At 54.8% G+C, this 26,475-nt stretch overlaps 6 protein-coding genes across 6 annotated transcripts; 4 read left to right on the top strand and 2 right to left on the bottom strand.

Moving 5' to 3' along the window:
- Positions 1-1,642: 1,642 nt before the first annotated feature.
- Positions 1,643-2,646, top strand: N656DRAFT_475304 (uncharacterized protein). The gene is made up of 3 exons (XM_064809775.1): positions 1,643-1,841; positions 1,893-2,377; positions 2,578-2,646. The coding sequence occupies exon 2, from the start codon at positions 1,893-1,895 to the stop codon at positions 2,268-2,270; it is 378 nt and encodes a 125-aa protein (XP_064672546.1). The 5' UTR covers positions 1,643-1,841; the 3' UTR covers positions 2,271-2,377; positions 2,578-2,646.
- On the bottom strand, positions 2,221-4,346 carry N656DRAFT_776018 (Cu,Zn superoxide dismutase-like protein). The gene is made up of 4 exons (XM_064814556.1): positions 3,931-4,346; positions 3,587-3,716; positions 3,407-3,484; positions 2,221-3,288 (listed from the first exon to the last, which is right to left on the bottom strand). Exons 1-4 carry the CDS (start codon positions 4,105-4,107, stop codon positions 2,717-2,719), a joined length of 957 nt encoding a protein of 318 aa, XP_064672545.1. The 5' UTR covers positions 4,108-4,346; the 3' UTR covers positions 2,221-2,716.
- A 55-nt stretch (positions 4,347-4,401) lies between these two features.
- N656DRAFT_827095 (mitochondrial 54S ribosomal protein YmL23) lies at positions 4,402-5,598 on the top strand. The gene is made up of 2 exons (XM_064818497.1): positions 4,402-4,810; positions 4,879-5,598. The coding sequence occupies exons 1-2, from the start codon at positions 4,790-4,792 to the stop codon at positions 5,410-5,412; spliced, it is 555 nt and encodes a 184-aa protein (XP_064672544.1). The 5' UTR covers positions 4,402-4,789; the 3' UTR covers positions 5,413-5,598.
- A 162-nt stretch (positions 5,599-5,760) lies between these two features.
- On the bottom strand, positions 5,761-6,780 carry N656DRAFT_703785 (uricase; the record flags this gene model as incomplete). The annotated part of the gene is made up of 3 exons (XM_064811122.1): positions 5,761-5,867; positions 5,937-6,583; positions 6,644-6,780. The coding sequence occupies 3 exons, from the start codon at positions 6,778-6,780 to the stop codon at positions 5,761-5,763; spliced, it is 891 nt and encodes a 296-aa protein (XP_064672543.1).
- Positions 6,781-8,208: 1,428 nt separating this feature from the next.
- N656DRAFT_795678 (ARM repeat-containing protein) lies at positions 8,209-12,801 on the top strand (the record flags this gene model as incomplete). Its single annotated transcript, XM_064817445.1, has 2 exons — positions 8,209-9,185; positions 9,246-12,801. The coding sequence occupies 2 exons, from the start codon at positions 8,209-8,211 to the stop codon at positions 12,799-12,801; spliced, it is 4,533 nt and encodes a 1,510-aa protein (XP_064672542.1).
- An 840-nt stretch (positions 12,802-13,641) lies between these two features.
- N656DRAFT_795677 (uncharacterized protein) lies at positions 13,642-19,224 on the top strand (the record flags this gene model as incomplete). The annotated part of the gene is made up of 16 exons (XM_064817444.1): positions 13,642-13,694; positions 13,763-13,944; positions 14,036-14,118; positions 14,237-14,693; positions 14,756-14,915; positions 14,990-15,140; positions 15,205-15,270; positions 15,345-15,669; positions 15,739-15,818; positions 15,901-15,923; positions 16,771-16,878; positions 16,948-18,059; positions 18,116-18,223; positions 18,733-18,861; positions 18,925-19,080; positions 19,169-19,224. 16 exons carry the CDS (start codon positions 13,642-13,644, stop codon positions 19,222-19,224), a joined length of 3,249 nt encoding a protein of 1,082 aa, XP_064672541.1.
- Positions 19,225-26,475: the final 7,251 nt, after the last annotated feature.

The raw sequence follows: 26,475 nt of genomic DNA, 5'->3' as shown, positions 1-26,475 counted from the left end.
AGAAACATTCCGAGACTGTTTAAAAAGCGGGTCCAGATAGTCTTGGTGGAGCATCTGGTGGTTGGGCAGTGAGTTGGTACCGTACTGTAATGTACCTTACCTTATTGAACAAGATGCTCTCGTCCAATGGAGCAGCATTGGATTCCAGCTGTTGGAGGTTGAGATGGAAGCGCGACCGTATTCATGAGATATATCTATCTCATCGAATGTTTTCTAGCTCGAAGTCGAACCACCTCGGGAATCTCCCCATTCGATCAGGACAGCGCCTTAACTCGGGACGGGGACATGGAGTGCACACCATGGGTGCCAGGGACTTGAACGGCACCAGGTTCATTTCTGCCGGATCGACGGGACCTGCCTAGCCGGAACGTCACGGCGCCGCCACTCCTGCCATGTGCTACCGAGTGGATACATATTGGGTGCGATGCATGCACTATGAAGTGCAGCCTCGCCCACGAATTGATCAGAAATGGTGTTGCTAACCCTTTACGGGATGCAGAAGCAAATGGGATCCATCTTTGGCATGAGAAGTAGGTGTGCGGTACTTTACCACGAGTCCGGTCTTCAGACGGCTCGTGAAGTTCAGTCGAAGTCCACCCCATGCAACTTGGAAGTCTTGGCTAGGCGCTGGTCTGTGGGAGAGTCTCAGATGGGTCAATGCGAAGTGATTGACTGTCACAGACATCTTGGAACCCTTGCGAATCACAGGCCAGCGTTCTTCATGCGCTAAGCGTTCCAAGACCCCAGGCCAGCCCCTCATTGGACCACCAGGAGGCAGGTGCAGACCCCTGTCGTTGCAGGGCGCCTATGTTACAGTGTATTTCAACTTCATCCACTCCGCACCCTCCTCCACAATGGCCCAACCTACACAAACTACATCATTGCATGGCCCACGAACTGCAAAAGATGCCGCTGTGCGACCGTGGGGTTTAATATGTGGCTGGATGCTCTGCGAGATTCACAGGATGGGATCCGAGATGCTGGGCAGCGCTCGCCTGATTGTCAACCTATGGTGATCTTTGGTCGCACACCCACAATCAGATGCAGATGCAGGTGCGGATGCTTTTCTGGAAGGCAAGGCAGCGCTTGTTGAATTTGGCTTGAATCAAGTATGGCCTCCACCAAGCTTCATGTGTCAGCCTTGCCAGCCTCAGCGCTTTGAGATACCAAGATGACGGAATGTTTCCTACTTTCTACAGGCTAAGCTTACTTTGTGGTGCAATTACAATACACGGCATGGCCAACAGCTCGGTCTCTCGAGCATCCTTCAGGAACCGGAATATCGACCAAAGTGTGTCAGCTTGCGATGATATTGGAAGGCTGCACAAGACACGATTCGTGATAGTGATAGTGACGCGGCTGACGCTACGATGGGCAACCTTGTTATCAGCGTTTTCCGACTTGGAATGCCATCACAGCTATTTATGGCTCGTTTTCTGCTAGTTCAGCATGGAGGCTCAGGTTGGTTAGCATGCCATACCGTGTTCGCACATAGGTCACACATAGGGTTGCAACAACGGCCCGAGTTGCATTTGGACCTCAAGGCTCACGCTGTCCCTCGGTAACGTGGAAGGCCTCGGCTAGCCGTTCTCTGGCCTGGTGAAATGCGCACTTACACGCTTTATCTCCACTTGGACGACCAAACGCGAATATAGGTGACTCGGAGTCCCTACCTGAATGAGCGAGCTTCACCTTGCCGGCCGGCATATTTCAACGTTCACAACTTCACCCCTATTCCATAGACCACCCCTATTCCATAGACCACTACGAAGTGTGCTTCCAGATTTGATCAGAGAGCGCTACGCAATACATACACGATTCACCATTTTACAAACATACTTGTAAGCGAGAAGTTCCCTTGCAGATATGTATGTATCTGACGTGCATGTAAGATGGCAAGGACCAGGACGTCGGGTGTCCTTGGTCCGGCTCCTGGGTACCGTAATCGCCTGCTGTCCCTCTTTTTCTTGTGCTTATGGAATGCTGCTCCCAATCGTGGATCTGCCGCTTCCCATGGGCATCAGAGCGATCTCATTAGCGGAAGACTTCAAGCAAAGGAATCGGCGCAGCAAAAGCCTTCGCGGTTAGAAGCAAACAGTTCGTCCCTTGTCATCTCGGCATCCGATTTCCTCTGTTGGGCTCTTTCCCGCAAGGCATCCAATGAGTGGGCCGAAAGAAAAACAACTCCGTCCCTTTTCGTCTCATGTTTTTTACATGTGGTGTCCCTAGTCTCCGTTCGATACACTTCTGCCGCGCTTCCGGCGGCGTGAAGTGGGGGACATTCCCAGCAACCACCAGGGTGTGTTTACACAGTAGTTCTCCTGAATGATATCGGCCAAGAGGAATACCGCACAAGCCTGTGTGTACAGTACATACAGTGAGTACACTACAGTTTATCTACTAACCCATCAACGCTTATTACTTGTTTCTTAGTTGCCTGCGTCCGCCCTGAAACACCCAAGAGAACAATCGTCCCAAACTTCTCGTTACGAAGGCCCTCCTGGGTCTCGGTGCCCGCCCCCTCCCTTCTGCCCAACATGGCATGCTAAAGACTGACCTTGGATGACATCTGAGCAGATGGTGTTCGTCGTCCGAACCGCGAACCTGGCCACACAACGATCGCTTAGACCACTGCCCTCCAATCCAGCCCGAACGATCTTAGCTGCTCGGGACTCGGATTTATCCCTTTGTAGGATGTTTATCATTCGAAACGTCATCATAGCATTCCTTTGGAGACTTCATCCTTCCTCTCTTCCCATAGCGTCTTTCCCGTGCAGGAGCACACCGTCTTGTCATTGTCCCACACTCCCGCACTTCGAGCGATGATACCCACAACCGTGTCTTCGTCGTTCCTTAGCGGCTTACCATCACTCTCGTCCTGGCGAGAAACAACCAGCGCATGGCCAATGACTTCCCACACCATGAAGGGCCGGTTGAGAAAGGCACTAGCACGCCCTCTCGGCCCAACCTCCACGGTTCCCAGGAACCCGCGAGGGGTGCTTGAACCGTGTCCCGGATCCTTCTGGGCTGACCAGACGGGCCCTGCTGATGAGGCCCCATCCTTCAGATTCCCATACTCGCGGATGGTGACACGATATGTGCCCGGGGGCACCCCGCGGACCGTGAGGTCGACGACTGTCTCTTCGGGGCTGACCTGCACCATCCTCGCCAGCCCCCTGACGAGCCTCTCGTTCACCCAGCTATTGGACCCGGGGGGGCTGGCAACGAGCGTCTTGGCCTCTTCGTTTGATCTGTTGTGGTACGTCTCCAGAATGCTAACTGCAGCGCCTGCATCGTCGAAAGGGAGGAACAGAACGAATCAGCCTTGTGTTGGAAGAAGATAGGTTTCCCAAAGGATCGGCGATGGCGAAAGGATAATCACAAACACACAGCACTGCCCACTTACTGTTTGAGGCGCCCGACCCTCGTAAGATGGCATCTCTCCCGGTGGCCTGGATGGCTTCGACGATGGCAGACGGCGCCGCTAATTCGCCCAGGTTCAGATGGTTTCAGCGTCAGCAAAAACCTGTGTTCCTGCGCAAACCAGGGGATGGGTTAAGAAAAAAAAGCGTTTGAGGCGTAGTACCCGTCCCTTCTACCGACACCAGCTGCTCCTTGACATTTGCCTCGACCTTGGTGATCCCCTGAAGCTTGTGCAGGGCGCCCGTGATATCCTTGGCGCACCCGTCACAGGTCATGGGCACCGCGAAGAGTGTCTGTTTCAGGTTTCAGCTATCCGAGTTTACGGGTTTTTTGGTGGTTTTTTTCTTCTTGTGTTCCTTGTTTGGGTATGCTTAAAACCCAGACAGAAGGGACACAACCTGAAGTATGAAACATGAAGTAAGGGGGCTCGTTTAGGCGCATGGCAACCTAACGAATTGCTGAACCGCAAAGGACTGTAAGACGGTCTCACAACTTTGCTCGACTTACTTGGAAAGGGGTTGTGACGGCCATGCTAGCCAGACTTTTCTTTCCGGCCGATGACGGCTGGAATCGCTGTTGCCTTTCCTTCTGCCTGTGCCAGGAGTAAGCACCTCCAGTAGATGCGATGAGAGCTAAGCCGGAGATTCCAATGATGTAGCGTGTGTTAATGCGTCCGAAATGCATCAAATGGACGGAATTAGATGGGAATTTGAGCTTCTTGAAGGAAGGATCAAATCATCAAAATGATGACTTAAGCAGTGTCTCTGGGTCTTGGAATGAGGAATAACGAATGATAATAGCTCAGGCAAACCGCCGGCTTCCATCAGCATCGAGAATTACTACATTACCAGTTAGACTCCCTTTGCTTTGAAATCCGGTCCGATGCTGGAGCGGGCTCCGCCGTCCGGCTCATGGCGGGGCACCGCTCAATGCGGGGCCAAGCGTGCATTGTGCGAAGGGTGCACCACTGCAGCGATAATTACCTACAGTGGAGATACCGTGAGGCGGCAATGGCATGGTCCCAATCCCAAGCTGTGGCGCATGCACGAGGCGCAACTCCCGAATTTTTTCAATGCCAGCATCAAGCCTCATCCAGCCCTGTCAACATCCACCGAACTCAAAGACGCGACTGCCAATTGCCGATTACCTGCCGGTGCTCGGTTCCAGGACGAACCTCCCCCCGCCAACCTCCTATCCGAAGTGTCGAGTTCGCTACATCTTCCCCGGTGCCGCCCCGGTTCCGAGTCCTGAGGCACTATCCAGAGAGGTAGCGCTGGATAGTCCATGAGGGACTAGCTCCCGGAGGCTCATCTGCTCGTCCTCACGACCTCCGACGTAGCTTATCCAAACCACAACACCCGCCAGAATGTCACAAACAATTGGGCCCGTGAGTAGTAGCAGCCACAATTTCAAACAAAAAGAAAAATGCTCATACAGAAGGGGAAAACAACACAGACACGACTCGCCTACTCACGAGTATGGCACCACATATCCGCCGCCGCGCCGCACCCGACGCTGAGCACCAAGAAATCCCCGCCCGAAGCCGTCACGCCGCCGTCGCTGGGCCGGTTGGCGTCCCGCATCGCCACCATCCTCATGGGCAAGCACAAGCCCATCTGGGACCCCTCGACCGACTGCGGCGACTACGTGGTGGTGACCAACTGTGCGGCGCTGCACACGACGGGCATGAAGAAATGGCGCAAGCCCTACTACCGGCACAACACCCGCCCCGGTTCGCTGCGCACCATCACCATGGACCTGCTCATGGCCAAGCACGGCGGTGCTGAGGTGTTGCGCAAGGCTGTTAGTGGCATGCTGCCGAAGAATAGACTCAGGGATAAGAGGTTGGCGAGACTCAAGGCGTTTGAGGGGGATGCGCATCCGTATAAGCAGAATTTGTTGCGGTTTGGTGGTAAGGTGGTGGGCACGCCCGGGTGGGAGGAGATGGCGAGGGTGGTGAGGGATGGGGATAAGGCGAGGATAGTATGAGTTGAGGATTGGGACTCTTCTGTGGGTATGTAAGGGGTCTAGTGTGTACAAGATTCTTGGCTTTGCGCGGTTGGGTTTCTGTGTATCAACAAACCATCGATGTACAATCATAAATTTCAGTATCTCATGAAAAAGGGAGCGTGGGCTAGTGTCCAATCACCGTGGTGAAACCATGCTAACAATGCTAAGCTGTCCGAAAAAGATGCTGATAGACACACATGATCGATGCCTTGTGCCAATGACGCCGGATACTCCCCGGCCGATTGTCGGCATGCTTCTACGCAAGCACGCCCATGACTCATGAAATCGTTTCTTGTTGCTTCTACACATAGTATACAGTGGGAACCATCACGAGCGAGCCACCTCGCACTTGATCAACCCGTTGGGCCCTGACTGGGGCGCATACACCTCGGCATCCTTGCCGGTGTTCTTAAGACCCTTGTGCCAGCTCAGGTCTGCGTAGCAGAAGTCATTAGCACCAAAGTCCACCCAGTCTGGTGGGCAACCCAATAAATTAAACTCACCAATCTCGAAGTAGTGCTTGTTGGGCAGCGAGTAGCCAACCCGTTCGACCTCGGGCACCGCCTCAAGAATCTGCTCGCTCATCTTGTACATGGTGTTTTGCACCGAGGCGCTCTCATCCGTGGCAAACGTCTTCATGGTAATGTTGCGGGCGCTCTCCCAGGCCTTGTCAAACCGCTCGACGCCCTCATGGACGGCCGCGACAGTGGGGAAGCGCTTCCAGGACCAGGTGCAGTCGACGTCGGTCGACAGGATACGGTCCCACGTCTCGGCCAGTGTGGTGAACTCGTCGCGCACGAAGCCGTGGAAGGCCGAGCCCGTGCTCTTGAGCACCTGCAGGCCGACGATGCTGCTCTTCAGGTCGATCCCTTGCCCCCTGGCCACGACGGCGTCCACGTTGCGCGTCTCCTGGCCGTCCCGGAAGAAGCTGTGCGGGTGCGGAGCACCGTCAATCGTCATGCGTGTCCACCGGTGCACCACGACCTTGATGTGGGCCGAGGTGATGTGCGGATAACTGTCGAGGAAGTGCTGCCCGAGATGGCTGGCGTAGAGCTCGGGCGGGTTCACGGGGTGCTCCTTGGCCTTGATGTAGATGGTGTTCTTGATGGAGTCGGTGGCCACGACTACGCTGTTGTCGGCCTTTGTGTATCTGGTTGGGAAGTCAGTTGACTCTTTTCTTCTGTTGGGGAGGGGTGAAGGGCTTGCTCACGATGTCTCGATTTGCCCCTCCAGCATGCAGCACACCGTCATCTCGGTCACTGACTGCACCCCAGTCTTGTCATCCCGGTGCACTTTGTACACGCGGACATTGTCCTTGCCGTAGCGGGCGGAGGCAAGGACGGGCATGATGACGCTAAGGTAATGATGTCCTCAGTAGTACCCGGTGTCTAAATCAATACTTTGGTTCCTCCAGCGTCACATGAGCTTCCAGCGAGGTTCGAATCGAGGTTGAGGAGGCAAATGGATTTGGAACTTAGCAGAGGCAGGCCGATTCGTTGGGAAATGCTGTGCCAGAAAAGGAGCGAAACCAGCCCGTCATTTATATACGTCCAGCGTTCCCGGGAGAAGCACGGCACCACGGGTCCAATGGGGACATGCGGCCGGACGGCACCTCTCCGCATGCCGGGTGGAAGTAGAGGTGGATCCGCCGGAATCCGCCGACCGCCTTGTCCCTAGCCCCTCCTTTTCCACGCCATCCGGCTTCCCGCGAAAACCGGCAGTGGTTTGCAGGGGTTGTCGGTCTGCCATCCGACGTTTCTTTATCACTTTGCGAGCTGGGAAAGCGTTTGCCTGGCATGTTTTCCTTGACCCCGTTTCAAATTGAATCAAGTATATAGATGAATTGAAGAGTCGTCGACCCCGGTTTGCTTCGGGAATCTGTGCCACTCGCCCAACGACACCACGTCAAATGCACGTCAAAAAAGACGGGCTGAGAGGAGTCGCGATGTGTGGTTGAGATGGCGCCAACATATGCCCGTTATCAACATCGTACGACGCCGAGGAGCTTCCAGACTTTGATAAGTGTTCCCGAGGATTTCTCACCATACCTAGTGTAACTGGTTACTGGATTGCCTTTGCAGTCGAGGTTCCTTTAAGACCCTTGGTAACGCTTCCAAGTGTCACACCGCGCCCTCGCCTCCATTATAACACTTGGTTAATCAGTACATGGTTATGCTGGGCAAATCAAAAGCCAATTGATGAGGTCGTCAACATGCTTGCAGCATTTTTAACGTAAAACTTTTCGAGGAGACAAGGAACGGTGTTGATGAGGATTGCCTGTCTTGTCTGACAAGGGCAGGAGCTAAGGCTCAATTCCGAAAGCTTGGAAGCATGGACCGTGCCCAAGTGGGGTACGGAGTAGGCACGGTAGGGTTAATCAATTGCTGGGTGTGCGCACTGACCATCTTCTAACGGTCCAGCCCAGACCCCAGATAGCTCCTCAGGGTTAGCGGTGGTATAGAACCAGACACTAACGCTACCAGGCAACATTTGGTGGATTTGGAGGCCCATCAACTCGATGAGGGAAGGCGAAGAAACAGAGACATCGCGACTCGATCGCGAGTGCAACTGTGCATCCGACGCAAAGAGAACAACAGCTGGCCATTACGGAGTACATGATCCATCAACACAGAACAGTTGAATGACGGGGATAGTATTCATGCGCCGCGCAAGGTGCCGATTGGCAAATCGAATGCGAACAGCAAGAGTAAGAGCGCCCGGGCCGAGAGCGTCGAGAGCGTCGAGCGTGGAGGGCAAATGGCTGGGCCATCCACCATGCTGAGCACCTCGGCGACGCCCACTCAGAAGTCGTACGTCTCACAGCACCAGCAGCAGCAGCAACAACAGCCACAGTCAGGAAGCGTACCGCAAAATGCGACTTCTCGCCCCAGCTTCGAACGCGATGCCTTGCAACCCCCGGCCCTCAATGGCGGCGGCGGCGGCGGCGGCGGCGGCGCCGGTCGGAATCTGTCGGCCTCAGCCGTGAGCTTTGCGCCCCGAGGCGCCTCGCTCAACCCATCGCCCATGCCTGGCAGTTTCAGTTCCGAGCTCCGCAGCCAGTTGAACCTCTCCCGTGCCGGCACCCGCCCGGACATCTTTCCGCTCGAGAAGCTGGACGAGGACGATGGCCCGACCTCCGAAAGGACCCTTAGCTACCTGCGCGAGGCCCTGAGTCGCGAGATGAAGATCAAGGAGGGGAGCGAGAACATGCTCGAGGCGCTAAACAGCAAGAAGGCCAAGCAGACCAAGGAGCAGCGCCAGCGTGTCGAGGCCGAGCTGAACTCGTCCAACCAGCGCATCAAGGAGCTACGTCAGAAAATCACCGACGCCCAGCGGACAAGGGCGGCACCCACAACGCCTACGCGGTCTAGAACAGAAGGCTTGTTTCCGGGCACCGGCGGCCTACGATCCCCCCCGAGCGCCTCCAGAAGCGGTGCCGGTTCCGACCTCGACGAGCCCGCCGAGTCGCCCACCTTCGCCCTGACCGAGATCCTGCAAGCACTCGAGGTGACGGGAATGACTCCAGACTACTACGTCTCGAGGGCCAATAGCCTGGTCGATCTGTTCAAGCGCCACCCGACGCTCAAGTACGACTTGGCCTGGTCCGTCTTCGGCCACCGCATGCAGGCCATGCTCCTGAGTGAAAGCCGCGAGGTGGTCGCTGCGGGGTACAGGATGATACGATACGCCATTTCGGATATCAACTCGCTCAGAAATATCCGCGCTCTGAATACTGACTACCTAGTCACATGGTAGGTCTGGCTTGCTGGCAGCTTTGCTGTCATCGTCCTCAACCCGCTAAACTGTGACAGGTCTCTGATCAAGGACCGCAAATCCGACGTTGAACGCGAGCAGGCCCTCAAGTTTGTGCGTGCCTTTCTCGACGTCAAAGACGGCGTTACTGAGATATCGAGGGCCGTCGTAAGGACCATTGCCGCTGCAGCAGAAGAGCCCGAGGAGAGGTTACGGCCTATCTGCCTCGAAACGCTCGCTGAGATTTTGGTTCGTGACCCCCGTCTGCTGATCGCCTCGGGAGGCATGGCCCCCCTGCACGAAGCCCTGGCAGATGGTTCCTACAAGGCCTCGGAGAGCTTGACGGCCGCATTCCTCTATCTTCTGGACGCGCCGCGGCGGCGCAAATACCTGCGTCCCGGGAACGAGCTGGAGGTTCTCTTCACGGCCTTCACCGACGAGCTCACCTCAAACGAACGCTTTTTGAAGCAGAGCGCTAAATCAGTGGCCACGGCTCTCAAGTCATGGTCAGGGCTGATGAGCCTGTGCATGTACAACTTTCGTGCCATCAAATCCATGATCAGCAGTATGGTCGTGCAGACAGGGCCTATCCGGGAGACGATTTTGGATTTGCTATTCTCTCTTCTCCGCATCAAGCCCCCGGGATGGGCACAATCATTCTTGGCTGGCCGGCGACTCACTACCTATGGGCGGGTCTCGGACCTCAAGTCAACCACCACGAAGGGGCCGCATTCCGAATTCGAGGATGACGGTGGCGAGCAGAACTTCGTCGAACACTACACCGCGCTATTGCTCGCCGTCTTCATCAAATCGGGCGTGGTCCCGGCCCTTCTGAAACTTACTCAGGATAACGAAAACGCACCGCTCAAGCGAAAGTCGACACTTTTGATAGGAGAGGTGCTGAAACTGGCAAGCCACCTGCTCCCGCCATCGTGGAGCAGCGATTTGCAATTGCTCCCGGAGCTGTTTGTCTCAGCTGCTAGGCTTCGGGATGAGAGCCACTTCACCGCCACCGGCGTTGTGTATCAGATAAGCAGCGTCAGCAGGACGCTCTATAGGTCGTCGCCGGCGGCTTATATGCCTCCAGCGCACCATCACACGGACCTTGGCGCGCTTGACGAACACCCCAAGAGCATCACAGCAGTCAACTTTGACGACGCGACATTCCGGCAACTGCTCATCGATTCCAACGTGCTGAGCAGCTCCAACTACACCAAGTGGAACTGGGATGTTATCCTTAGGCTGATTGAAGGACCTCTGACGAGCGGCAAGAGGCTCGAAGAAGCCATCAAAGCATCCAAATTCGTAAAGCGGATCATGAGTTTCTATCGCCCTTTCAAGTTTAGATTTTCAGAGGTCAAGAGCTCAAGAAACACGCAAAAATACGTCCGGACCGGGTGCGCCCTAATGCACGCTCTACTGCAGAGTCCCGAGGGTGTCAGGTACCTGTCCGACAACAAACTGCTTCGGCAGATCGCCGAGTGCCTGGCGCAATGCGACCCAACGAGCGGACTGACGGCCCAAGACCCCATGTTCTCCAAGGATCGCCTCATTGACACGCTCTGTGGGGGTTATTTCCCCATGCTCGGTGTCTTGACCGGAGACGCAAAGGGGATGCAGATGCTGGACCGGTGGCGCGTCTTCAACATGATGTACCGCATCCTCGACCTCAAACAGCGGCCCGACCTCATCAAGCTCATGCTCCAGAATTTTGATTATTCCCTCCCGGGACACCCACGAGTGCTCCTGTCCAAGGCGTTGACAGCGGGGACCAAGGACATCAGAATTCACGCCACGAATGCATTGCGAAAGTACGCGACGCACCCTAGGGTAAAGGGCCAAGCCCAAGAGGCTGGCGATTCAAAGTGGGCCATCCAGCTCCTTGTGACGCAGCTCTACGATCCTGAAATCGACGTGTGTGCGACTGCAGTCAAGATCCTCGAGAAAGCCTGCAACACAAAGAACAACCTCGAGTATATTGTCGAGTGTCGGCCAGCGCTAGACCATCTGGGCGAGATAGGCGCTCCCTTACTCTTGCGCTTCCTGTCGACATCGATCGGATACCACTACCTAGACGGGCTGGACTACATCAGCAACGAAATGGACGACTGGTTCCTCGGGCGGAACGACTCGTACGTGAGCGTCATTGAAGCGAGCCTGGCACGCTCTTTCCTCGACCAACAGGACGACCACACCAACCGCACCAGCGTGTTTGACGACGAGCAGGAGATGGAGGCCGACAGCCACGTGCCGCCGCACTTTTACCGCGAGCTGACCCGGACCGAGGAGGGGTGCAAGCTGCTCAGCGACAAGGGCCACTTTGACGAGTTTGCGGCCACGATCCGCGAGCACGGCATGGAGTCGGACGACCCGGAGATGATTGTCAAGGTCAAAGGCTGCCTCTGGGCGGTGGGCAATGTCGGATCCATGGAGCTCGGCGCGCCGTTCCTCGAGTCGTGCGACGTGGTTGAGCAGATCGTCAAGATTGCCCAGCACCACGAGGTCATGAGCCTGCGGGGCACGGCGTTTTTCGTCCTGGGCCTCATCTCGCGCTCCACGCACGGTCTGGAGATTTTGTCTGAGAACGGCTGGGACGCGAATACGAACATACTCGGCCACTCGTTGGGCCTTTGCATACCCACGAATCTCGGCCAGCTGTTCTCGCTCAAGCCGTGGAGCCATATCCCTGTCACTTCCATTGAGCTGCCGGAGAGCCAGAAGACGGAAACGGCCAGGGTTCCGCCGCTGCCAATAACCCGCGGCGGCTCACACTCGCAATCCCTTCTGGCCAATAGTGCCGCCGCCGCTGATGGGAATGGGAGTGGGAATGTGAATGCTAACCACCCCAGCCACCCGGTCCTCGACCCGGACCCGACCAACCAGCGCGTCCTGGAGCTGGTCATGGACATGGCCAACATGGTGCTGTACCGGCGGGCGCGCAACGAGCTGATGCAGCTCAAGGCGCAGACGCAGAAAATTACTAAAGCGGGTGCGGGTCAAACGGTGACTTGGTTTGCCCAGCCGGGCTTGTTTAGGCGCGTCATGTCGCTCCTCGAGTGCCACCACTACAGGCTGACCGACCGCAACATGATTGTCGGCTTGTTTGATCGGAGCGTGCTAAGGGCGGTGGTGTATGGGGAGGATAGGCCTGCGGTGGGTGGGGGGTCACATGCTGTGATGAGGGGGGAGGGAGGAAAGGGAGGGGAAAGTGACCAGACAGAAGAGGAGGAGGAGGAGAGTAGTGAAGATGATGATGATGAGCAGGGGGTAAAAGAGGGGGTTGCTGTTGGATCACCCTTGAAGAGGGACGGTACTCGGGAACGGGCTTGTGAGGAGAGCAAAGAGGAGAGTGGCAGTGAAGGTGAAGATGGAGATGAGGATGAGGCTGAGGGTGGGGATGATGGCGGCCGGGGAAGGGGGAATGAGCAAGAGGAGGGTGACGAGGAGGAGAGTGATGATGGTGATGAAGATGGCGAGGGGGACAGTTCGGGCGACGAACAGCGCACAGAGAGGCAGAGGAGTATCAGCGACCCCGAGCCGTCGGACCGCAACCGCAGCCGAAACCGAGATACAGAAGGGGTGGCGATTTCTGCTAGGCGGCATGTTCGTCGCTAAGCCCGAGCGACGACTTCATGACATTTTTGATCTTCACGTTGGACATGCAGGGTCGGAATTGCAGCATGATGAGAATAAGACAGACACAGCCGGCGGAGTTGATGATGCATTTTTGTATGTTGCTGTATGGGAAAATGTATGGAACGGAGGGCGAGGTGACAGGAGGCGCGTGTCACGGTATACGGTGGACTACTTTGCATATCCCAGGGGTTGTTCAACAGGTTGGGTTGGTAGGGGGTGGTCGGGTGGTCGGGTGGTCGGGTGGCCGGCTGGGTGTATACCCCTTATTCTTTTTACTGGAAGGGGCAGGCGTTCAGTAACATGGGTTAACGTTTTGCCGTTGTAACCGCAGTGGCAAGGTTGTATGTAAAGTAAAGTAGTGGCTCAATGTGTTATTGAGATGAGGCTACGGATTCTGGATGTCTACCCGCCTTGCTTGACGGTCGTTATTGCAAATCGCAAACGGCAAATATGACCATGGAAGTAGCGAACTCTTGTATGTACCTGTTGAAAGGACAATGGATAAGGTAGCTCCCGTCTGTTAGCACCAACGTTAAATAAACGAACTCCAAGTCTACCAAGCTGTGGAAAACCAAGAACCTAACCCCACTGAGATGCTCGTTATCCCCACCTTCCATTGCATCCATCCATCCAGACCAGCGCAACCAGATTCTAGCGGTTCCCGTCTTTTACGGCGCCCTGCCCTGATCGAGTAGGCGTTGCGGTGCGAGGCATTTTCAGCACCTTCAGCACCTCTACTCCCCATCCAGTCACTCGCATCAGATAATCCACAGCACATCAGATCTGTATACAATTTACATACCAAGAAGAAAGAAGAAGATGATCCCTAAACGGGTGCTAGTCATTGCCGGCTCAGACAGCTCGGGCGGAGCGTACGTCTGGTCTTCTTTCAATTTTTCGTTGAGCTCACCAACTGACTTATACGTACCCCCTGATGAAGCGGCCTCGAGGCAGACCAGAAAGTCATTGCCGCCCACGGGTGCTACGCCATGACGGCCACGACGGCGCTCACGGCGCAAAACACCCGGGGTGTGTACGATATACACCATGTCCCGGCAGCGTTCTTGAGGAAGCAGATTGATGCTGTGATTGAGGATGTTGGGGTGGATGTTGTCAAGACGGGTGAGCCCCCCTTTTTGATGTGGATGGAAATATGTAGAGAGGTCTGTCTTGACCATGTACGTACCTACTGACATGCTTTAATATGATCTAGGCATGCTTGCTTCGGCGAGTGCCATAGAGACCATCGCGGACGCTCTTGAGGCGCATAATGTTGAGCGGTTAGTCATCGACCCGGTAAGCTCCCCGTCTCCCTTCTTTCTCCCTCACTTTGCCGTGTCTTGTATCCATTCAACCTCACTCACCCCACCCCTCACTCTCTTACCTTCTATTAACCCATCCGTTCATAAAACAGGTAATGATCTCTACCACAGGCGCGCAGCTACTCGCCCCCGACGCTCTAGCGATCCTGCGCACGCGGCTGGTCCCGCGTGCCACCATCCTCACGCCCAACGTGCCCGAGGCCCGCCTGCTGCTTGCCGACGCCCTTGGAGTAGGCGGCGACGGGCTCGAGTCCCAGTACTCTGTTGGTTCGGTCGCCGACCTCGAGGCCCTGGCTCGCAAGCTGCGGCGCGCTCTTGGTGTCCGGTGGGTCCTGGTCAAGGGCGGGCACTGTCCCTTTAGGGCGAGCGACGGGATGCTGGCGAAGGAGGAAGCTGAGAGGGAGGTTGTTGTTGATGTTTTGGTTGGTGGTCGCCAGGAAGGCAAGGGAGGGGGAGGGGAAGGGGAAGAGGAAGGGGAGGAGGTGATCAAGGTGCAGAGCCCGTATTGCTCGTCGAGAAATACACACGGCACGGGGTGTTCATTGGCTTGTGAGTCCCCTTTATTCTTATCCCTTTGGAAGGCTGAGCTGACCTGTTGCCTCGATGAAAAGCGGCGATTGCGTCCAACCTGGCAAAAGGCATGGATGTTACGGCTGCGGTGAGAGCGGCCTGCCGATACGTCGAGGCTGGCATCAGGCTGGCGCCGGGCCTTGGGCATGGGAATGGGCCGCTCAACCACTTCCACTCGGTCTATACCCTCCCCTTTTCGCCGTATGTGCTCGACTACCCAGCGCCTTTTTGTTATTGCTTGGTTGAGTCTGAGGGCTGATTGGTTCTGCTTCCAGGGGCCATTTTGTCGACTACCTCCTCGAGAGGCCAGATGTCGCCCCTGTCTGGGACAGGTTTGTCAACCACCCGTTTGTGCTGGCCATGGGCGACGCAACGCTGCCGCTTGAGTCGTTCAAGGGATATCTAATACAGGACTATCTCTATCTTGTTTGGCCCCCTCAGCTTATGCATGACTGTTGCATACCCTGGCTGCTGCTGACTCGGGCCACAGACGCACTTCGCTCGAGCAAACGCACTCGGCTCATACAAGGCCAAAGCGATTAAAGATGTTGCCGCGGTAAGTGTGAAGCTATTACATCTGTTGACAGATTCTGAGGGCGGATAATCTGAGTTCCAGCACGCATACAACAGGCGGCCGCCATAGTCACACACATCTACAAGGAGATGGAGCTACATGTTGGGTACTGCGAGAGCTTCGGCATCTCCAGAGAGGAGATGGAGAGCACCGAGGAAAAGGAAGCATGCACCGCGTACACGAGGTACGTGCTGGACATTGGGCAGTCCGAAGACTGGCTTGCGCTCCAGGTCGCCATGGCGCCCTGTCTCCTCGGATACGGCGTCATCGCCCAGCAGCTGCACGCCGACTCGCGGTCCAAGAGAGAAGGCAACATCTACTGGGCCTGGATTCAGAACTACGTGGCCGACGATTACGTTACGGCGGTCAAGACTGGCTCTGGTGAGTGAGGGCTGGTCATACATCCCTCCTTTTTCTCAAACGCAAATCTCGCTGATGACCCCAACAAAGAGCTGCTAGAGAGACATGCGCTGCTGCAAAGCCCGGCGCGAATCGAGGAGTTGGCCAAGATCTTTATCCATGCTACAAAGGTAAGCGTTTCTTCCCAGTGCATGTCCGGCCATGCAGTTTGCACTTTGCACTTTGCAGCCAGTTGCTGAATATGCAATCTAGATGGAGATTGCATTTTGGGAGATGTACAGCTCGAGCTGAGCTGGGCGGTCCATCAACTCGTTAGCAAATCTTGCAGTTTGGTGAGCCATGGGAAGAGTAGACTCGGCAAAAACTCAGCAGAGCGGTGACTTCGAAACAGGGCGATCTACGGATAGAGCAGGCGGTGGAACAGAGTACATAGCCTCATGTACATACATACCTATGTAAATTCCGCATGTTAGAAGATCTGAAGTGTATTAACGTTAAACCATTCACTCCATATCTCAGGCCGCTTAACCTACAGGTGTATAGGCAGTTTCGCATTTGGTGGATGTTGAGTGCAGTTCCAGTCTTGCTTCTCAAATTCCCAGAACTCAGTATACCACGTGGTGCCTCAGGCAGAAAATTTACGCGTCTGCTCATGCCTTATCTCGCTTATCGCTGCCTGGGCCAGGGTGCCTGCCTGGGCCCTGCAAGAAAAATTGTCAGTGCCACCCGGGCCTGCTGAGACCCCAAAAGAAAAAAATATTCCTGGGAGGCGATTCTTGATCCCTTTTCAACTTTCTTTACCCGACAGGATTTCCAACCTCGCCCAAATTCTCATCCTTCACCCTCATTCCCTCGTCTTGCGGTTTGTTGTCATCGCAAGCTGTGATACTGCGAATTCCTTCAATTTGCGGTATTGACCGGCATTCACGTCCAGCCGATCTCTGCAGACGCGCCCAGTGTCGCTTCTCGCTGAGACAACATCGGCGTAATCTTTCCCACAATTGGCAGTCGCTCCATCGTCATTCATCGCGTACTCATCGGCTTCGATCAACAAGCCATCTAACGGGACAGTTTCAGTACACTGCATCCAGAAAACGATTCTCACATCACACTAATTGCCAGCATGTCTTCGTACGGCGGTGGTGGATACGGCTCCCGCGGTGGCGGCGGCGGCGGCTATTCCAACGGATATGATCGCAACGGCAGTGGCTATTCTGGCGGCGGTTACTCGTATGTCTCATCAGCTCATTTTTACAGATCCTTGATAGTTCGCTGATTGCTAACCTTCGATTGTTTTAGTGGATCTAACGGCTACTCTGGTGGTGGAGGCTACGGTGCTGGTGGTGGTGGCGGCGGCTACGGCGGCGGCAGCTACGGAGGCGGCGGTGGTGATCGCATGTCTGCCCTTGGCTCCGGCTTGCAGAAACAGAACTGGGACCTGAGCACACTGCCAAAGTTTGAAAAGTCCTTCTACAAGGAGCACCCCGATGTCGCCGCTCGGTCGCAGGCCGAGGTTGACAAGTTCCGCCGCGACCACTCCATTACCGTCGCCGGTCGCAATGTCCCGAAGCCGGTTGAGACTTTCGACGAGGCCGGCTTCCCCCGCTACGTGATGGACGAGGTCAAGGCTCAAGGCTTCCCCGCCCCCACTGCCATTCAGTCCCAGGGTTGGCCTATGGCTCTCTCTGGACGCGACGTGGTCGGTATCGCTGAGACCGGCTCGGGCAAAACCCTGACCTACTGTCTCCCTGCCATTGTTCACATCAACGCTCAACCTCTCCTCGCGCCTGGCGACGGTCCCATTGTCCTCGTCCTCGCACCCACCCGTGAACTGGCTGTTCAAATTCAACAAGAAATCGCCAAGTTTGGAAAGTCGTCAAGAATTCGCAACACTTGCGTCTATGGCGGTGTTCCCAGAGGCCCCCAGATTCGAGACCTGCAGCGCGGCGTCGAAGTGTGCATTGCCACGCCTGGCCGCCTGATCGACATGCTCGAATCTGGCAAGACTAACCTTCGTCGCGTCACATACCTTGTCCTGGATGAGGCTGACCGCATGCTCGACATGGGCTTCGAGCCCCAGATCCGCAAGATCATCAGCCAGATTCGGCCTGACCGCCAGACTCTCATGTGGTCTGCCACTTGGCCCAAGGAGGTTCGCAGCTTGGCTGCCGACTTCCAAACTGATTTCATCCAGGTCAACATTGGATCTATGGATTTGTCTGCGAATCACCGCATCACTCAGATTGTTGAGGTCGTATCCGAGAGTGAGAAGCGCGACAGGATGATCAGGCACTTGGAGAAGATCATGGAGGATAAGGACAGCAAGAACAAGATCCTTATCTTCACGGGCACAAAGCGCGTGGCCGATGATATTACTCGGTTCCTCCGCCAGGACGGCTGGCCCGCACTCTGTAAGTGACTCCCTTCACTCGGCTGTTGGCCGCATCCTTACTAACAACAATATCAGCGATCCACGGTGACAAGCAACAGAACGAACGTGACTGGGTTCTGGACCAGTTCAAGACGGGCAAGAGCCCCATCATGGTTGCCACGGACGTCGCTTCTCGTGGTATCGGTATGTATCATCCGACCCGTCCCCGTCCTCCCTCCCCAAACCGCCCTGTTGGGCAACCTTCCAGCATCGAAGAGTGCTGTGCTTTACTCTTGTGTCTAGGGGCTCTCTTGATTGCGCGAATTTGCCTGACCTCGTGTCTACATGGTCTTTCTGAACGGAGTCTTGGATTCGTGACGTAGCTGGGAACCATTGCTCTCAGTGCTACGCCCGTAATTCCTTCTCTTGTACCGTTGCACTCACCATGGTACAAGCGTGGAGTAGGCATCTCTTGACCTTGATCAAGCTTGTCTCCAAGATTCCCAAGGCCCGAGGACCTGGAGCATTGAATCTCCCACCGGCATCTTCACCGCAACGGACAGCCCACCTGCCAAGGAGAAGTACAGCCAGATAAAAAGGATCACGAAACATACTTAGATATCCGTGTTATCCGCCATCCGTTCATGCTGGAACGTTGCTTGCAGATGTCAAGCTAGTTGTCTGATGCTAACCATTTTTTCCCATTGATTAAGATGTGCGCAACATTACTCATGTGCTCAATTATGACTACCCCAATAACTCGGAGGATTATATCCACCGTATTGGCAGAACTGGTCGTGCTGGCGCCAAGGGCACAGCCATCACCTTCTTTACCACTGACAGTAAGTGTTTCCAGAATAGTCTGTCAAGGTCGGGAACGGTTTTCGCTGACTCTTTTTCACCAGATGCTAAGCAGGCGCGGGATCTCGTTTCTGTGCTCCAAGAGGCTAAGCAACACATCGATCCTCGGCTTGCCGAGATGGTACGCTACAGCGGCGGAGGTGGCGGCGGCCGCTATGGCAGCTACCGAGGCCGCGGCGGCGGCGGCGGTTACCGTGGGGGTAAGTTCTAAACATGTATTCTCGGTTCGCCTTTATTTTTGTCAGCCCATTTTAGGAGGCGTGTTTGCTGACTTGTCATGGTTTACAGGTCGCTCTGGCCCCAACGACGCCAATGCCCTGCCCATTGGCAACCGCCGGTGGTAAAAGCAGTGATTCAAGGTAATACCATTTAAAATTACTCTGGGTTTGCTGCCCGACTGCCACGTCGCTCCGTTCTGGGCATCGGGCCATCGAATCGATCCGACTCTGTTCATGACTGGGCTGCCGCTTAATCTGGTTGAGTGGCGCCCCCGCATTCGGGCATCACGGCGTTCTTATCGTAGAGGGGCTTGGGTTTGTTTTAGAGGTTAAGGTTTTTCTCCCTGGCATGACGACTTAGATGCCAGTGGGTGGGTTGTCGGCTGTTGTTATTGTTACTACGTCGTGTCAGTATATCATGTCATACCTAGGGCGAGCTCGGGACACTGTCTTGCTTGACGCTGCTTCTGCGCAATGCCATTCCGTCTTGAATGGGGAGGAAGGTCTTCTTACCTGACTGACCTCCCCCTAGATGGAAGTTCGGCAAGCTCGCATACAAAGAGCTTACGCGCAACACAGTAAGCAGTGTAGCATGTCTCTCACATACATTCAAAGTCTCTCTTGCCTTTTCTCAACATCTTCGACCTGAGTCCTATACACAATTTAGGTCGATCATAAATCATCCCAACCGAGTGCCCCCGGGTTTTTGACAAGCGGCGGGCTTCGTCACCCGTTGACCGATGAGTGTGGTGGGATAAAATCAGGTGAGATGAGGTGAGTCGAGTTGGGTCAAGTTGAGAAAGCTGTTCCCGAGGCAAGCAGGTTGTCTCTTGGTTGCCTACCTACTAGGATTACTTTGCCAAGCATAGCTATGACTGTTTACTTTATCTTCTTTTCTCTCTCTTTCTGTCGTTTTCTTTCATTCCTGTCCTGCCTTAAGAGGGGTTGTGACTTGATAAGATCAGGAGGATGTTGATGACGGTGGTGGTAGGGATGGGCAACAAAAGCGTCAATGTATGTGTGTATGTACATATGTATGTAAATGAGTTTGGTATGCTTGTTAGCAATGACGGTAACCGATCCGTAGGTACAGTATTGTACAATACCTAAACTACCTACCTAGGTGCCTTACTTACCTTAACCGACTGCGAGTGTAGGGTAGCGCAGGTCGAAGGAGGTATAGGCTCGGCTCTTGGTTGACATGTAGGTTGACTCGCAGTAGTTAGGAGTGTCCTTGCCGGCTGATTTAAGTCGTTGAAGTGAAGGTTAAGCTGACAGGCTGTCGTTCTTCGTACGATACAGTATGTTCTTGGAAGGGATCAGTTGGGATGTTCCCTTATAGGTATTGTAAAAGTACATACATACATGTGTGATAGTTGGGGCTGTAGATATTTGAGTGGGATACCAGTATTGGGGTGGGATGGAAAGGGAGACTTGCCCTGTCTATCTACATACATGCTGAGAGGGTACGGGATGTTGAGGTTATGCTGACAACCTCGCCCATTGTGGGTGAGGGTGGCGGGTTTAGTCGACTTCAGTTGTGGCATTATCATCAATGAGTTTGTATTCCAACGGATCTGGCTTTTGAGTTCTTTGTTATGGTCTACTGCCCTTTCGCTGTGTGCTTAAGTACGAGTTGGCTTGTCTCTGTTTCCCATAGATAATCTCGACGAGTCTGCTCTCTCCTACACAGGTCGGTACCCTCTTTAGGTATCACAAGGTCTTCCTCAATAGTAAGAGGTTTGTTTGTATAAGAAGCATATCAAACATACTTCCTGTCATCTCGTCGTGCTTACTCAAGCAAGGGGTACATACACTTTTCGGATGCCCGGCGACGTGTTCGGCTCAGTTCCGTCACTGTCTCGGTCAGCCAAGCAAAGTACCGTTTCTGTACTCTTTCTTGGGTAGGGAAGAGAGTTCTGTTAGGTCTGTCCGTGGACCTGTCATGCTTTGCTCTACTCGACATTGGTTCGAACTTTGGCCAGGCGGGATGGTTGGTTGCGAGCGTAGGTAGGTACTGATCGCTGCTGTAGAGCGTATGTTGCTTAGCCAAACCTCTAATTTAAACTTTTAGGTAGCTTAGCTAGTAGTCTAACCGCTGTTGTTTCTGTTCCTGCATGTCCGTAGGACACCGCAGAGATGGGACTTGCCAAACAAATGCTCCAAGTTGCGATGGGGTGGAGAGCAACCTTGGCTGTCTAACCTCTTGCAAGAGAGGTGTCTTTACTCCCAGTTTCTTGGTCGCCCTACTCCACGTGTATGTACAATACAATACATGTAGATAACGACTGGAACCTTGCGTGATCCTCTCCAGGGAGCCCCTTGCTCGTCCGCAAGAGGACACTCGGCTACTCTCGGGGGCTTACGGCGCCCCCCTCTCACATATCTACGGATACTGCACGCTACGGACCCCTCCATCCATCCAAGATAGAGGCCAAGAGAATGGAGAGTGCGCCATGCTGCCTCTGACTGCTTGCGTGCTCCGTCAGTCAACCTGCTCATGATCAAGAGTGAATTCAGCCAGGGCTTCTCTGTTGTTTTGCCGGTATACAGATGTACATACAATTTGTCCCACATCGCGACGCCGAGCCGATCGGGTTCTCCCGCCCACTGGATAGGCACGCCCGCCCAGCGGTCGGTATGGTGGAAGCGCACCCTGTGGGCACCGGGAGAATACAAAGTGGGGACCGATATGGGCCGGTCTTGATGAGTTGTTTCTGTTTGTCGCCAGAATGATAACGTTACGGCAGTAAAGTTCTCTGCTTCATCGTGGGTCTCTGGTGTAAGTAAGATTGCCCGGGCATGCCAAGGGCAAGAAGGAGGGTCATCAAGAGTGAAATGCACCCGGTATTGCTGCCGACCTGCCTGAAGCCTGGGGCCGAATCCAGCCAGCTGAGCGCTCCTCGCCTTCCGGTGGATGGGGAAGAGCCAATCACCCGGAGACAGCACTTCTGCATGCGAAGGCTTCCTTGTCCAGATCGTTGGCTGGGCGAATTACGGTGTAGAACACTTCGGGGCAGCCACGATCTTGCCGCGTGCTGTACCACGAAGTTGACGATCAGGACAGAAGGTTAGCGCGGCGCGTTGTCTTCCACCGTTATCGGTTGACATCGTACTCTGCATCGCAGACAAGTCCGACGATGGTGCTTCCGCTTAGCATCCTGTTTGTCCCGGCGATAACCTGCATTGTGTGGGCTCTATTCTGCCCCTAGTGTAGTACTAGCCTCCCTTTACCTGGTGGGAGCCTGAATGCAGAGGAACAAGTCATCGATGAACGCCAACGGAGGGCGCTCGCTCCTCAGTGCACCAGTAACGGGATAGACAAGTGCTGATCTCAACCTAGCCGTTCGTTGGGCCAAGCTGTCCGACCACTTCGTTGCTGCTTGTGGATCACCAGGCGCTGGAATTTCTGCCTCGAAGAGCAGCTGGCGCCGGTTCTCCCGTCTCACCCCGATGGTGGAGAAAAGCGGCGAGGAATGCGAAGATCCCCTCTCCAGCGCTGGGCAGTGGGCACACTGCGTAGGATCCGTGCGTGCGGTCGATTTGACTAGCGGAATGAAATACCCGCTTTCTTGCCCTAGCCGCGGTTGGAGCCAACTGTTCTCCCCAGTTCTCATCAGTGGCGTCCTGGACGCCAGATTCACGGACGTACAGCGCCACACAGGGCATCGAGTTTACGTTTGGTAATCAGGTGCTGCAGGTCGCTGTTATCGTTGATGAGAGAATGCGATGGCTGGCAGCTGGCTATTGTGCTAAAGGGGGACAGCATTCGGCCCAGCTACGGCGATATATTGCCGAGCACCGCGTCAGGGTGGAGGTTCCCCTCTTTCTTGACTTCCCCTGCCCGTCTCGAATCCCAGGTGGTTAATCATTTTCATGAAGAAGATCATGTAGTGTCGTCGGGAGTCTTCTCATCAGTTGCTCGACCTCCTCTTTTTAGCCCCTGCCTATGTCTGGACTGGGGTCAGCGGAGCATCTTATCCTCATCGACCCCTTTTTTGTAGCAGCACCTTGGTGTATTTGCAGGGGACGCTTTCATTTTAGAAAGAAGTTAGTTCGAACCACCCCACGATGGATCTTCATGGGCTAGTCTTAGTGATCCGAACCACACTGTGGACTATTCCACACCCAGTAAGGTAGTGTGCTGCTAGGTGAATCGGGGTCCTAGGGTGCTTTGATCGCCGTAACCAGTGGCTAGTGTATTCCCAGGAGATCCGGCGACGCACAGGGCTTAGTGTAGCGTAGTAAAGTACTACGAAGATATCCGGGTTTAGCTGACCCGGCCCTGCATCTCTAGCACAGCTGGCCAATTTGGCCACTGGCGCACAGCTTCAACTGCTTGGTGCGAACCGACATGTCGGGCCCTAGCATGCGGAAAGCTGGGGACGGGAAAGCTAGCAGCACCCTCATGATTAGCTAACCGTCCCCGATCGACATCAATCTCCGTTTTCGTTAGGCGCTGATATTGCTTCGCAAATGCGCAATACGTACCGCTTTTAGCGGGCTAGATGCTTGATTGGTATGTACTAACGTTACCTTATTAGCCTCGTGGGCCCCTTTTCCAGGGACACGCCGTTCCAGTGTACTGTACACTACAGTGTACACTAGCAAATGACGGCGTGGAGAGAAGCGAGAGTTCTACCCCATGCCAAAAAGAGCCCATGTGTGGTCAGCCCATGTTGGAAGAGAGCGAGTTTCCAGACGCTTTGTCTTGCGGAGGCGTTCGGTTCGGTACGTATAGACGTGGTCGCTCGGCGCATGAAGTAAGGGGGGGCATTGCAATGCGCTCGAGGACGATTTGAAGCAGCAAACCATAGCTGATGGAATACGCATGCCGGGACGTGAATGGCCCCGAATTGAGCTTCAAGCTTGCTGCTTTGTCGGCGGAGGTAAACGAAGGAAAGAAAGAAAAACCGACCCAGCGTTGATAGGAGGAACGCTTGGTCTGGTTCGACACTAAGATCTCGCGCTACCGACCACGACACGTGCAGGACGAGATCCGCGATCGCCAACGCTCGATTACCAGTAGCACAATCTGTGGGATGCTCGAGGCCCGATCACCTCGCCCACTCTTCGACGCGACAGGCAAAATCACAAAGACGGCCACATGAGGGGAGAAGGAAGTTGGGTTGCAGTCTTGGTGATAAACGACGCGCATCCCCGAGCTGATCGTCAGCGATCCCGGCAGATCCTCCGCCACCCCGCTGAGACAACGTATCAAAAGTCAACTGACGAACAAAAGGGCCGTTATGAGTTGACGGTTACTTTCTGACTTCTCGCAGTGCAGTCGTTGAGGCGACTTGACTGGTCAGGCAGCGACGCATCGAGAGGTGTCCTCCGCGCAAGGGCATTGGAGTCTGGAGCCCGGAAGGGAACCCTCACGTTGGAAAACACTCGATGTGCAATGTGGTAGGGGTGGAGACTCGGCATCAATATTTCTGCAGTTCAGATCACCACCGCCGAACGAAAGGCAGAAAGGCAGTGCGCAGGTGGTAACGTTTAGGATCAGATGTCCCAAAACCGTCTGAGAAAGCGAGTGGTGGGGACGCCTGATGGGCTAATGGATAATCCTACGGGTCGCTCTGGCGAATCAGACATCTTGCCGCGCTTGAGCTGCACCAGGGTAAAACTTCCCTGAACCCAGCGGGCAGGCTCGGTCCACAGGTCAAGGTCCAACAAAGGGAACCTGCCGTGAGCTGCAAAATGCGCACCCACATCCCTTTGCTGTAGTGGGCCATTGCCCGCCCGGTGCCGGACAGCATCCTACGGAGGTACGGAGTGCAGCACAGGAGATGGGCGGCGCTCAACCCCCAGGGAGGAGGGGAAGCTTCCCAAAAGAGAGCCCTGCATCACAGTGCGTCGAGCGTCACTTCGGTGTGTCACTTCGCACCCAAAGATAGCATGTCGAAGCACACCTCAGAAACATACGAATACGCGACCGACACGCTCGATGCGTACAGTCCATGCAGGTTGCCGAACATTTGGAAGTTACATCGGCAGGATTGTAGGCAGTGTACCTGGAGTAGTACAATCGTGCCCTTTGTGTCCCGGAACGCCGGGTCGCCGAGACTGCTGATGTTGCTGGTTGTTGAAACAAGACCGAACTATATCACGTGCGATTCTGCTCCTGCATCTAGAAGCTGCGGAACTAATTCTGTTGTCGGTAACCTTCCAGTGTGAAGTGACTAATGATATGTAGTATGTGATACCCTCCATGATGTTCTTATTGACTGGAAGAGGTCGATATCATAGCATGAAAGGCGGCTCTGGCGCTAAGACCTTCCTTGGCAGTGCTGTGTTCCCAACTTCCCACGGCTTGGGCTGAAGCCATCGTTTCCTACGTTCCTTGGTCGCCGAAACGTTTCGGCCACCTCATAAGTACCTTGTACATAACGTACCTTATTAGTCCGTTCGGATGAAGTAAAGTTACCGTGCATTATCAAGAGTTTCTGAAAATCTTCAACAGACTCTGGTGTTTAGGAATCAGCAACCGTGTAAATATTCGCTGGCCTTTTCATTTCTATTCGTGTTTACAATTCTTACGTTACACTACGCCGCTTACTCAGCGCAGTTGCCACAAAGATTGATCTTATGTTACCGTACGATGTATGTACGCCAGTACCTGTCCGCTCGGGTTCCCCTATTCAGCTAGACCTACTCCGTAGATAGCTGCATATCAGACGGGGTTGCAGTTCGTCAGGCGAAGTCCGCTGGATGGCATTTTCCCAGCCATCGCCATGCGTCTTCCCCCGGCTGCCGCGGGAAATAAAACGGCCCAATTCCGCATGAGACTGTCACCTCCAGCAGCCTTCACCGCAACATGTCCCTGCTCACCCTGTCATGTGCAAGATGCGCAGAAAAAGTCCTCAGTCACGGACTACCACCGCCGACTCACGGCCCTATCAGAGCGACTTGTCATGCTGCAGCCGCAGGGACATGGCCGGATGGGAAAAGAGGTGACCAGGGCAATAATTGGTACCATGGCGCAGAAAACGCACACCAACATCCTGGCTGCCAGCACTTTCACGCAGACCGAAGGGGTGGGTGGAGGGTGGCTCCTGCAGAGTGTGTGATGGGTGGTCCACTGGTCCTTGCCCCAAAGCGATCGGCCCGGCATGGGGCAGATTGCGCTCAGGGTACCGAGGTAATCACCTTGACCACTTCAGTTAGCGCGCTTTATTGCATGCTTGGCCTTACCGATTCGGAGGACACCGTGCCAATAAAACGGTACCGGACCGTCTAGCCGCGACATCAGACTCGGCGTTTCTCATACTCTTGGCTTGTTATTTTCCATCGACAGACATCCTGCTGTGCGCCGGCGCGGGGAGTTTTTTTGCAGACTCGAGAGAACTCCGGAAGTGCAGCTGTCGAGCCGAC

Source organism: Canariomyces notabilis, assembly GCF_033297395.1.
Source record: "Canariomyces notabilis strain CBS 508.74 unplaced genomic scaffold N656scaffold_4, whole genome shotgun sequence".
Classification (NCBI taxonomy): Eukaryota; Fungi; Ascomycota; class Sordariomycetes; order Sordariales; family Chaetomiaceae; genus Canariomyces; species Canariomyces notabilis.
The sequence above is the reverse complement of the archived record's forward strand: the minus strand, read 5'-3'. Positions and strand labels throughout refer to the sequence as shown.

Bases quoted from the DNA above. Each gene is read 5' to 3' on its own strand.
- N656DRAFT_475304 (XM_064809775.1), top strand. From the start codon at position 1,893: ATGGCAAGGACCAGGACGTCGGGTGTCCTTGGTCCGGCTCCTGGGTAC.
- N656DRAFT_776018 (XM_064814556.1), bottom strand. From the start codon at position 4,107: ATGCATTTCGGACGCATTAACACACGCTACATCATTGGAATCTCCGGC. The intron at 3,717-3,930 runs GTAAGTCGAGCA...AACCTGAAACAG, and splicing joins CCGTCACAACCCCTTTCCAA to ACACTCTTCGCGGTGCCCAT. The intron at 3,485-3,586 runs GTACTACGCCTC...TGGGCGAATTAG, and splicing joins GGTGTCGGTAGAAGGGACGG to CGGCGCCGTCTGCCATCGTC.
- N656DRAFT_827095 (XM_064818497.1), top strand. From the start codon at position 4,790: ATGTCACAAACAATTGGGCCC. The intron at 4,811-4,878 runs GTGAGTAGTAGC...AAAACAACACAG, and splicing joins TGTCACAAACAATTGGGCCC to ACACGACTCGCCTACTCACG.